This window comes from Bubalus bubalis, chromosome 11 (genome assembly GCF_019923935.1).
Source record: "Bubalus bubalis isolate 160015118507 breed Murrah chromosome 11, NDDB_SH_1, whole genome shotgun sequence".
NCBI lineage: Eukaryota > Metazoa > Chordata > Mammalia > Artiodactyla > Bovidae > Bubalus > Bubalus bubalis.
Genome location: NC_059167.1, coordinates 24,069,321 through 24,082,075, shown reverse-complemented (window position 1 = coordinate 24,082,075; position 12,755 = coordinate 24,069,321). Strand labels below are relative to the sequence as shown.

The following is a 12,755-nucleotide window of genomic DNA, read 5'->3' as shown; positions in this document are numbered from 1 at the left end:
TGTGAAGAACTGACTTATTGGAAAAGACCCTGATGCTGGGAAAGATTGAGGGCAGGAGACGAATCAGGAGACAGAGGATGAGATAGTTTGATAGCATCACCAACTCAACGGATATGAGTTTGAGCAAACTTTGGGAGATGATGAAGGAAAGGGAAGGCTTGTGTGCTGCAGTCCACGGGGTCACAAAGAGTTGGACAGGACTGAGCGACTGAGCAATAACAACAGAAGAATCATGCTCTCATCATACCACCCTCAGCCTACTAAAGAATTAGTCCGTGAGAGTCGTTTGTAACAAAAGATGAGGCTGCACTTGGACATCCCATGGCAAGTTATCTGCATGAGTGAGGAAGTTTGAGCTTCGTTTCACAGCCAGTCACATCAGCACCACGCCCCTCCCTGCCCCTTAGCCCTCCCTGTGGTCTAGCAGGGTCCCTGGGGGCTCCTTCAAGCTCCCTCATGTTCTTGGCTTAGGGTTGGGTTCCTGACTGAATGCACACTCTTCATTATTTCAAAAAACAAATGAAAATCTACCAAGACAAGGCTGAACAGGCTGACTAAAAGGCCATGTTTCTGTTCTTTTGATTGGAATTAGATCAAGTGAGCATGCAGTAATACTTATTATCTGAAACTCAGAATTATGGCTTAAATATTAAATGGTAAAAGAAACTTTTCAAAACATTGGTGGGGACAAGAGGATGAGGGGGCAGAATTCACGGCCTCTTTGGGTGGAAAGGGGTGAAAGAGGCTGGAAAGCACCAGTCAGGAGTCTCTTCATCAGCTCAGCTCCCCCTTCGTAGGCACACAGCCAGCTTTGGAGGAACTGAAAGATGTGTTTCCTCCCAAAACAATGAAGATCCACTGAGCAGAATCAACTGAGCAGGCAACGATGTGATGAAAGAAAAGAGAGGTCAGACTGGGAGGAGCAGTTTGCAACTTGTGGAAGGAAAGGCATCGTGGGTGGAAATTATGGTAGGGAGGCTGGGAGGAAGGCTGGAGGTGGAACCGCCCCAGCTCTGCTGGGGAGAGACATGTCTGGAAGCTTGACAAGGTACTCACTTTGGAAGGGTCGTAGTAATGCAGAAAAGCCGGGTCCTTCCTCAGAACAAAGCGCCGCACCTTCCAGTTTTTCCTCTTGTGCCCCTGAGGCAAAGAAAGGATGTGTGGCTCGCAGGTGACAGCTTGTAGTCACATCCTCCCGCCTTCACGCCTCTAACGCCTTAGGCCTGCTTGTCTGGGACTCCTATGGGCACGGACATGTGCCGGCCCCTTGCCTTGGCTCCCTTGTGGCCACCACTGGACCCTGACTTAGCAGATGCTGCTGACAACTAGTGCCCTCTGGAGTCTCAGCCCTTCCCACCCTTTGTGGGGGTTCCTGCCTCCCCCGAGGTTCAGGACTGTCCACCTCCTCCCAGCTCCAAGGTGGGCCGTACCACACCTGCTTGGCCAAATAGCCTTGCTTCACCACAGTGCCACTTAACTCCATGGTGCTAAGACTGATTTCTTCCTTGGGACTTATCTTCTTCTTGCAGCTCTCAGCCTGGTAGGAAGGAGAGACAAGGACTCTTGTTACCAACACATCCCAGCTCCAGGCTGGGGAAGTTCCCACAGGGGAAAGGAAACTCCCACTCCACCTGGGGGTGAAGCTGTACCCCCTCCCCGAGCCCTAGACCTCTCCCCGCTGACCGTGGACCCTTGGCCCACACTTTGTGGCCTCTTCCTCTCTGCTCCCATGCCAAGAGGAACCCAGGCCCTCACTTACGAATGTGTACAGGGCCGTGGAGTCATCCAGGAACTGCTCAGACAGATCCCCCGAGCGAATGGCTCCCATGCTTCGGGTGCCTACTGGCCGAAGGAAGTTCTCCTCCATGAGCACCGAGGCCAGCGTCACAGCCTCCAGACGGCTGGCTGCAAAGCCGTTGGAGAGGAGCCAGTCCACCAGGGAGGAGCCTGCAGCGGGGCAAGGGCAGCACCCGTCAAGACGACAGGCTCCAGACCAGCTTGCTCAGGGGTGCCTGGCTGTGACCTCATTGACCTTGACCCCTGGGGCAGCCTTGGAACAGCCTTGGGGCTTGGCCCTGGAGCAGACCAAACACCAACCCCACTGCCCAGAGCTGTGGCCACACCCACCTCTCAGGCTGGCCCGTTGGCTGCCAGGCAGCTCAGGGCTCACCACTGAGTCCCAGGTCACCAAGCCCCAGGTCTCCAGTCCCTGGTCCAGCCCCGGGGGTGGGGTAGGGCTCACCTATGAAGGTCTTTTTGTAGGTGCTTCCCTGCTCCATGTTGGGGCTTGGCCGGATTCCGCAGCTACTGTCGCGCATCTTGTCCACGATGCGACTACACGCAAAGAAGACAAAAGAAAGGAGACCCTCGTCACATTGACAGGAATGAGGGTGGGTCCATGAGCCACTGCTGAGGGTATAAAGCACGTGGCAAGTGGCATAATACACATCACAGAGAAAGAGGGGTATTCTGTTATGCATAAGAATCTGAGAGGTGGGATTGGGGAACATTTCTTCTTGTTCATCTAAATGTTCTAATACTTCTATGCTAGACAGGTATTCTGTCTAGCACAGAAGTATTAAATAAGTCACAGCTTAATTTAAAAACAAAAGAATTATCTATGATCTGCTGTATAAAGTCCAAACTCCTCCAGCTACTTCTCAAAAGTCACCCATCTCTTGAACCCACTCTCATCTGCGGTTGGTCCTCCCTGCACTCACCATGGGTTAGCCACGCCCTGGGCACATATGATGCTTTCGAACTGTGGGGCTGGAGAAGACTCTTGAGAGTCCCTCGGACAGCAAGGAGACCAAACCAGGCAATCCTAAAGGAAATCAACCCTGAATATTCATTGGAAGGACTGATGCTGAAGCTCTAGTACTTTGGCCACCTGATACAAAGAGCCGACTCACTGGAAAAGACCTTGATGCTGGGAAAGACTGAGGGGAAGGAGAAGAGGGCAACAGAGGATGAGATGGTTGGATGGCATCACTGATACAATGTACATGAACTAGGGCAAACTCCAGGAGATGGCGAGGAACAGGGTGGCCTGGCGTGCTGCAGTCCATGGGGTCGCAAAGAGTCAGACGCGACTTAGCGACTGAACAACAAAGATGAACAATCAAGATTCCAGAGCCTGGTATGGAGTTTTTTGGCAAGCCTGGGAAGTTCTGCTTCCTGCAAGGTTAGTGGGCATTTCCTGCAGATGCGTGGATATAACAATTTCCATGATGGGAATTCCTTTCATCCTTCCCTGCTTTATAGTATCACTGCCACCACTGACCTGCTTTCCTTCTGTTCTGTGGGACAATCCCTGCCGCCAATGGCAGACCTTTTCTCATTGTCTATGTAGGTACTTGGGCTGGAAAGCCCCTGAGATGAGACTTTGTTTATGCCCATCTGCATGAGCACCTAGAGCGATGTAGGGCATGCAGCAGGCACTCAGTAACTATTTCTTAAAAGAGTGAATGGATGGGTGGATGAAGAATCCCACAGAATAAGAATGCAGCTCTTAACAGAACACATGTTCCTGCCACCAGGCTGCAAACAAGACTAATGACTTGGTGAGTGGAGATCCCTGGGGAGCTGTTTTTATAGCCCTGAGCATCCCCGTTGACACAGAAGGGAGGGGGTCAAGACACTGAGGGGGGCAGGAGCAGCAGGGACCCCAAGCAGTTGCCAGAGCAGGCTGGCAGGGCCACTCCCACATAGGGAAAACAATGTAAGCAGGCCCTGGAGCACAGTTGCAGCACCAGCCAGGCCTGTGTAGCAGCCACAGAGGTCCCCTCCCTGAGCCGTGCAGACAGCAGAGGCTGCAGCAAAGCCAGGGAGGGTGAGGGCAGGGCCGGGCACTCACTGCAAGCTGATGTGAGGGGGCAGCTTGAAGGAGTTCTTCAGCAGGTGAAGCTGTTGGACCTTCCCCGGCTGCCCCGCATGGATGGCTCCTGTTATCTCGAAGGCCCAGGCGTCCCTCTCCTCTCGAGAACAGGCCTCCAGGAAGTACTCCGTGGATGTTTGAGTTTTCAGCTTAATGAGGAGCTGTGGGAAGAGACAGCCAGTCAGACCAGGCTGAGAGGGAGAGAGAAAGCCGGCTGGGCAGCAAAAATGACAGAACCGAAGCAGATCTGGGAGACCACGTGATCCAGTGACTGCCGAATGCCTCACCCCTCGACCATGTCCCAGCTGCTGGGCCTTTAAAGATTCCCTTGTACACCGCCAGTGACAGAGAGTTCACCACCTTGGCCCCCCCTTTGGATAGACTAATTAGAGCAGAGTCTGCTTCCTGAGGTCTTGGTCTCTCTGCTCCCGATTCTGCCTTCTTGATTAAGCTCACTTCTTATGAGAGTCCCTGTGCTAAAGAGGGAAACACACAGGCTTCCAGGTGAGACTGAGCTAGAGCCATAGCTACGGTCGCTTGGGCACATTAAAGGACCCACTGAGCCTCTCAATGCCTTCCTCTGTCCTCTGAGGCTATTAACGCTTACCCTGAAGGAACTCAGTTCTGCTCCTTTTGATCATCTTCTTTTTTATTTATTTTTTAAAACGTATTTATTTTTAATTGAAGGATAATGGCTTTACAGTAGCTCAGTTGGTAAAGAATCTGCCTGCAATGCAGGAGACCCAGGTTCAATCCCTGGGTCACAAAGATCCCATGGAGGAGGAGATGGCAACCCATTCCAGTATTCTTGCCTGGAGAATCCCATGGACAGAGGATCCTGGCAGGCTACATACAGTCTATGGGATCGCAAGAGTCGGACATGACTTAGCGACTAAACTATTGTGTTGGTTTCTGCCAACATCAACATCAATCAGCCATAGTATACCTGTGTCTCCTCCCTCTTGAACCTCCCTCCTGTCTCCCTCCCCATCCCACCCCTCTAGGTTGTTACAGAGCCCCAGTCTGAGCTCCCTGAGTTATACAGCAAATTCCCCTTGGCTATTTTACATATGGTAATGTAAGTTTCCATATCACTCTCTCCATACACCCCACCCTCTCCTTCCTCAACCCCCCGTCCCGCCCCCGTGTCTGTAAGTCTGTTCTCTATGTCTACATCTGATCTTCTTCTTGATTGAGTCTAATCATCCCAAGTCTTTCACACATTCTTCATATAATATGGTTTAAACTTTCTCAACCAGTTCATGCCCGAATCTCCATCCATTCCAAAGTTGTACCTGAGCCAGATGGCTCGTAAGGACATCTTCCTCCTTTTCAGCAAGACAATGTTCTCTGTGGCCAATAATATCTGTACCAACATTTGGAACTGTTTTTCAATTAACCACTTGCTTTCATAACAAGATCATTAACTGAAAGAACCAATCTTACAATTTCCTTCCTTGACTTCTCCAAGCCTAGCCAATTTCTTGGCACTTACTGAGCCCTCGGTAAATGATTAATTCCGATTCTTCTCTGATGGTAGATGGTAAATGATTAACTCAGGTTCTTTTTAGGGTTGCGCTGCTCCTGACTTTTGGAACACATACCCCCTGGGGGATGAAAGCCATCCTATTGAACCTGAAGTAGCAGTAACTACTCACATCTGTGTGGTACCTCCTAGGCTACAAGTGTTTTGACCCACCATTACCTTCATGATCTTCATCATAGCTGTGAGCAACAGTCAGGTGTCATTACATTATCCCAGTTTATAGATGAGGAACTCAGGCTCAGAGAGGTTCAATTATCTGCCCAAGGTCACGTGCCTGGTATGTGGCGCAGCCAGGATTTGAGTCTAGGTTTTTCAGTAACTCAGCTCTTACCATGACTCATACCGCCTTTGGCTAAGAGGCCAGGGAGCGGGGTGGTCCTGGGAGTGGGAGGGAGGTGCTGGGAAGAAGGGACTTCACTTACCGGTCGGTTTTCATACTCCAGGCAGGGGCAGGTGATGGTGCAGCCATCCAGAAGGATGCGGCCCTTGGGAGGGGTCACTTTCCGACCCCCCTCGAACTTGTAGTATAGCAGTGTGTTCTGCCGAAGAATGAACCACCGTGCTTTCCAGTTGTGGACAATGTGACCCTGAGGACAGACAGGAGAGCCCTGAGGTGAGGTGGCCGAGGGGACGACCTGGTCATAGGAAGAGGAGTCTCGTTGCACAGGTGGCCAGACTGTGCCATTGGATCAACTCTCCAATAAGGAGACAGCGCTGTCTCTCTTCCTTAGCTTAATTTTATTTTTTAATTTTGAAATAATTTTAATTCAGAGAAAAGCTGAAGACAAGCATAAAACTTTATTACAAAAAAAACTTTTACAAAACCATTTAAGAGTTAGTTTTTAACATGATGCTCCATATGTTAATATTGATGCTTCTCAATATTTTATTGTCTCCTACCAAAAAATAAAAAGTATTTCCAACATAACCACAATACAATCATCAACATTAGGAAATTTACATAAATATGTTATTTTCCTCTGTTCCATAAACTCCACTCAAGTTTCACCAATTATCCCAATAATGTCCTTAAGAGCCAAAAGATCCTGTTCCAAATTATATGTTTATTTTCATTTTCATGAAGAAATTGTGAGCTTTGGATATCTTTGTCATCTCTTTTGAGTATGTAACAATTGGCGTTGACTTGCTAGTTCCCATTTGTTCTTTTTTTCTATGGTTATAAGCCTTAAAAGAAACTGCAAAATACACAGAAGAAAAGATCCTAGGGACTTCCCTGATGGTCCAGTGGCTAAGACTCCGAGCTCTCAGTGTAGGAGGCATGGGTTCCATCCCTGGACTGGGAACTAGATCCCACACGCAGCAGCTAAGAGTTCACCTGCTGCAACTAAAGATCCTACATGCCTCAATGAGGACCCAGCACAGCCAAACACATAAACAAGAGAGAGATCCTGTTAATACCTTGCATTTCCTTTGTCTTTTTCCCTTTTAGTTTTTTTAATCAAGAGCATATTACGTATAGTTTTATTTTCCAATCTTCTTTTGTTGACTTTGCCAAGCATCTTCTCACACCATTCAGTTCAGTTCAGTTCAGTCAGTCAGTCGTGTCCGACTCTTTGCGACCCCATGAATCGCAGCATGCCAGGCCTCCCTGTCCGTCACCAACTCCCGGAGTTCACTCAGACTCAACATGTCTTTTAATGACCAGCAAGTGGATGTATCATTTCCTTGCCCATCTCCTGTTGTTTGCAACTGAGGTTTCCTTTTTTTTCTTTTAACTATTATAAACAACTCCATAATGAATATCCTTGCACATAAGTTTTGATCTGCATCTCTAACTTTTTCCCCTTAGGATATATCCTCCCTCCAAAATGTTCCTAGCTGAGGGATGTGGGGAATTTGTAAAGTGAAGCCACAAATTAAGAACTCTAACCATCTTACCTAACCTGGTGTGACAGACCTAAAATGCAGGGGAGCCTGGGGGGGCTCTCAGATGGGTCACGGAGCCAGTGGACAAAACAGGCAGGTGAAGACAGAGAGTCTGTTTCTAGAACAGACCAGTGGATGGGGGGATGTCTGCTGAAGAATAAGAATGGAATAGCTTTGTACACACTCATGAAAGTGACTTTCTTGGCATATTTCCCAGAGCAGAGCCCAATTAGGGCTGGATTCTAACCAAGAGAGATGCACTTTATTTGAATCAGAGACTGTCCGCAATTTACTGGTTTCCTGACCCAGCACTGATTCATTTCCAAGGCCCCTTCAGTTGTCACATCTGTGATGCTGCAATTCTGTTTCATGCTCAGCAGGTATGCACTGAGTGTTAGCGAACTGGAAATTGTTGAAGGGGTTGACTGTGTGAGCACTGGTCTAAGCCAAACAGAATTTACTGTGGCAACTAAGGATGGCATATATATAGGCTTTCCTGGTGGCTCAAACGGTAAAGAATCTGCCTGCAATGCAGGAGACCTGGGTTCAGTCCCTGGGTAGGGAAAATCCCCTGGAGAAGAGAATACTCACTCCAGTATTCTTGCCTGGAGAATCCCATGGACAGAGGAGCCTGGCAGGCTAGACTCCATGGGGTCACAAAGAGTCAGATACAACTGAGTGACTAACTCTTTCACTTTTCCATATACATACATATTTAATTGGAATATTAAATATATATTTATACAAATATTTACACATCTATATATATTAAATATTTATATCTATATCTATTTGTCACCCTGCTTATTTAACTTATATGCAGAGTACATCATGAAAAATGCCAGGCTGGATGAAGCACAAGCTGGAATCAAGATTGCCAGGAGAAATATCAATAACCTCAGATATGCAGATGACACCACCCTTATGGCAGAAAATGAAGAACTAAAGAGCCTCTTGATGAAAGTGAAAAAGTTGGCTTAAAACTCAACATTCAAAAAACTAAGATCATGGCATCTGGTCCCATCACTTCATGGCAAATAGATGGAGAAATAATGGAAACAGTGAGAGACTTTATTTTGGGGGGCTCCAAAACCACTGTAGATGGTGACTGCAGCCAAGAAATTAAAAGACACTTGCTCCTTGGAAGAAAAGCTATGACAAACCTAGACAACATATTAAAAGGCAGAGGCATCACTTTGCCAACAAAGTCCATCTAGTCAAAATGGTTTTTCCAGTAGTCATGTATGGATGTGAGAGTTGGACTATAAAGAAAGCTGAGTGCCGAAGAATTGATGCTTTTAAACTGTGGTGTTGGAGAAGACTCTTGAGAGTCCCTTGGACTGGAGGAGATCAAACCAGTCAATCCTGAAGGAAATCAGTCCTGAATATTCATTGGAAGGACTGATGCTGAAGCTGAAGCTCCAAAACTTTGGCCACCTGATGCAAAGAGCTGACTCATTGGAAAAGACCCTGATGCTGGGAAAGACTGAAGGAAGGAGGAGAAGGGGACGACAGAGGATGAGATGGTTGGATGGTATCATCTACTCGATGGACATGAGTTTGAGTAAGCTTTGGGAGTTGGTGGTGGACAGGGAAGCCTGGTGTGCTGCAAAGAGTCAGACACTACTGAGTGACTGAATTGGAATATAATTGCTTTACAAAGTTGTGCTAGTTTCTGTTGTACAATGAAGTGAATCAACCACATGCATACATATATCCCCTTCCTCTTGAGCCTCCCTCCTACCCTAAATATGACTTTTAACAGTTATTCTGACAAGAGTTTACTAATATGTCTAAGTGTCATTACATTACATGGTGTGTGAGCTGGGCCCATGAGAGGACAGATATGTCAAGCTGAATTTTACAGTTTTGCTCTCTTCATTCTATCCTGTACCAAGAATCCACGTCACACGATGGCTGATGGCTGTTCTTGACACAAGGGGACATGTTTAAAGAAATGAAAAAGATTTGGCTCTAACTCCTCAGCAATGAGGGTCCTGTACTGCTCTCCACATGGCCCAGACTCAGGTCTCCTTGCTTGATGAGCCCCTGCTGAGGGGGTTCAAGTGCAGCATTAGCAGTAAAGGCAGCGAAATGCCAGCACACAGGTGTAGCTGGTGCAGAGAGGAGATTGCCATCTAAGCTGACGGCATGGGGGCCAGTGTAAGGTGAAGGAGAGGAGGCAAAATAATCTTAAAACATAGGCATTCTGGGCTACATTATGCCCTTCTCCCAAATTCATAGTTGACACCCCAACCACTCCCCCACCTCTACCTTGTGCTGTGCTTAGTCACTGAGTCATGCCTGACTCTTTGCAACCCCATGGACCGTAGCCTGCCAGACTCCTCTGTCCATGGGGATTCTCCAGGCAAGAACACTGGAGTGCATTGCCAGGCCCTCCTCCAGGGGATCGTCCCAACCCAGGGATTGAACGCAGGTCTCCCACATTGCAGGTGGATTCTTTACCACCTAAGCCACCAAGGAAGCCCAACAATACTGGAGTAGGTAGCCTATCCCTTCTCCAGGGGATCTTCTTGACCCAAGAATTACCACTACCTTAGAATGTGACTGTATTTGAAGAGAAGGTCTTTAAGGTGATTAGGTTAAATGGGGCCATTGTGTGCATGCTAAGTCACTTCAGTTCTTTCCAACTCTTTGCCATCCTATGGACTGTAGCCCACCAGGCTCCCCTGGGATTCTCCAGGCAAGAATACTGGAGTGGATTGCCATGCCCTCCTCCAGGGGGATCTTCCCCATCCAGGGATTGAACCTGCGTCTCCTACGTCTCCTACATTGGCAGATGGGTTCTTTACCACTAGCACCACCTGGGAAGCCCAGATGAGGCCATTAATTGGGTCTTAATCCAATCTGACTGGAGGCCTCATGAGACTAGGAAAATTTGGACATGTCAGGGAGGCCTGCACACAGAGCAAAGACCATGTGAGCACACAGCCAGAGGTGCCACGCATGGGCGAGCTGAGGAGATGGCCTAAGAGGAAACCAAACCTTCGACACTTTAAACCTTAGACTCCAGCCTCCAGAACTGTGAGAAAATAAATCTCTGTTGCTTAGGCAATCCCATCCGTGTCTTTTGTTACAGGAGCCCTCATAAACTAAAACAACAGAGAAAGAAGAAAGGGGCCTGGAGACGTTAGGGAGAAAGGTGAAACCAACAGATGTTGAGCAGAACAAACTAATACACAGATAAGGCTACATTTCCTGGACGAAACGCTACATTTCCCAGAATTTCTGGCATGAGGGGAACAGGGAGGTGGCTAGTGGCTGCCAGGCCTGTGCATGGGGCACTGATGCGTGTTTGGCAGCCACCAAGGTGGCAGGCTAGTGGTGGAAGGACGGGGTCTTCTGACACCCAGTCCCCAGAGTTATCAGGAACATGTGACAAACAGCATCGGCAGGATATTTCCACTAGAGACGCCTCCTGGTGCTGTGGGGTATTTCTGCCTGGCTGCATTGTCCCTGGCTGTATGGCACTTGGTCCTCCCAAATATATCCAACTTACCCTTCTGTTTAAACTTGCTAGAGAGCACTGCATTATGAGCAACTAAGAATCCAGTCTGACAGCAAAGGAGAGCAGTCTGAGAAAGGCTGAGATGGGCTCACTTTGGAGGTAGAGCACTTGAAGCAGCTGGTGACCTCACTGTGGCCGGAGGGGAGTCCCTAAAGACTTTTAAGCAGAATGATCACAAGCTTAGGTGCTCATGTTAAAAAAAAAAATCACCTGACTGCTCTGCGGCAGAACAGCTAAATTAAGTTCGGCCAGATGGGAGTGGGTAGCTCAGCTAGAGGTTCCTGTTGCTGCTAAGTCACTTCAGTCATGTCTGACTCCGTGTAACCCCATAGACGGCAGCCCACTAGGCCCCGCCATCCCTGGGATTCTCCAGGCAAGAACACTGGAGTGGGTTGCCATTTCCTTCTCCAATGCATGAAAGTGAAAAGTGAAAGTGAAGTCTCTCAGTCGTGTCCGACTCTTAGCGACCCCATGGACTGCAGCCTACCAGCCTCCTCATCCATGGGATTTTCCAGGCAAGAGTACTGGAGTGGGTTGCCACTGCCTTCTCCAGAGGTTCCTGTAATAACCCACACAACAGGAAAGATCCCAGCTCTACAGATAAGCTACGTCATACTGAGAGGGTATAAGAGACTGACCCAAAGTCAGCAGGTAAAGGGTGTTAAAAACCAAAAATACACTGGTTATAGTGGGTAAAGAACCCAGGCCTCCCTTCACCTGGGCATTTTCTACCTTCTCCAGGCTCCTTGTCTGTAAGCAGCTGGCAGGGATCAGAGGTCATTTGGACCATGAATGGCTTAGCACACTGTTAGGGGGAAGGAAAGTCCATAAGATGGGATGTAACCCTAGGACTGGGCTTAGAAAGCACAGAATTTTACAGCTGGAGGACCCTTTGAAAAAGTCTATATAATACTATGGGCTTCCCTGGTGGCTCAGATGGTAAAGATTCTAAACTCCCTAAGTTTCTTAATGAGGAAACTGAGGCCCAGAAAGGTCTTGCCCAAGACCCTACAATCCTGAAGAAGCAGAGATGGTACTTACTATGGGTTGAATTATGTCCCTGCAAAAGACATGTTGAAGTCCTAACCTGGGGGATCTGTGAGTGAGGTCTTATTTGGAAATTGGGTCTTTGCAGATGTAATCAGGTTAAGATGAAGTCATTCAGTTCAGTTCACTTCAGTTGCTCAGTCATGTCCCACTCTGTGACCCTATGGACTGCAGCACCCCAGGCTTCCCTGTCCATCACCAACTCCCAGAGCTTGCTCAAACTCATGTCCATCGAGTCGGTGATGCCATCCAACCATCACATCCTCTGTCATCCCCTTCTCCTCCTGCCTTTGATCTTTCCCAGCATCAGGGCCTTTTCCAATGAGTCAGTTCTTCGTATCAGGTGGCCAAAGTATTGGAGCTTCAGCATCAGTCCTTCCAATGAATATTCAGGACTGATTTCCTTTAGGATTGACTGGTTTGATCTCCTTGAAGTCCAAGGGACTCTCAAGAGTCTTCTCCAACACCACAGTTCAAAAGTATCAATTCTTCAGTGCTCACTTTTCTTTATGGTCCGACTCTTACATCCATAAATGACTACTGGAAAAACCATAGCTTTGACTAGGCAGACCTTTGTCGGCAAAGTAATATCTCTGTTTTTCAATATGCTGTCTAGGTTTGTCATAGCTTTTCTTCCAAGAAGCAAGTGTCTTTTAATTTCATGGCTGCAGTCACCATCTGTGGTGATTTTGGAGCCCAAGAAAATAAAATCTGTCACTGTTTCCATTATTTCCCCATTTGCCATGAAGTGATGGGATCGGATGCCATGATCTTCATTTTTTGAATGTTGAGTTTTAAGCCAGTTTTTTCACTCTTCTTTTTCACTTTCATCAAGAGGCTTTTCAGTTCTTCAGTTTCTGCCATAAGGG

The 12,755-nt window shown here is 47.9% G+C and overlaps 1 protein-coding gene across 2 annotated transcripts in view; it reads right to left on the bottom strand.

Annotated features, from left to right (window-relative positions):
* Positions 1 to 12,755, bottom strand: part of PLEK2 (pleckstrin 2) — a 28,085-nt gene that overhangs the window by 3,019 nt on the left and 12,311 nt on the right. For both annotated transcript variants that reach the window (XM_044924823.2, XM_006041818.4), the window contains exons 2-7: positions 5,846 to 6,010; positions 3,857 to 4,038; positions 2,243 to 2,334; positions 1,760 to 1,947; positions 1,436 to 1,537; positions 1,057 to 1,140 (exon numbers count right to left, since the gene is read on the bottom strand). In XM_044924823.2, coding sequence (XP_044780758.1) covers positions 1,057 to 1,140; positions 1,436 to 1,537; positions 1,760 to 1,947; positions 2,243 to 2,334; positions 3,857 to 4,038; positions 5,846 to 6,010 — 813 coding nt within the window. The remainder of the gene's footprint in view (positions 1 to 1,056; positions 1,141 to 1,435; positions 1,538 to 1,759; positions 1,948 to 2,242; positions 2,335 to 3,856; positions 4,039 to 5,845; positions 6,011 to 12,755) is intronic.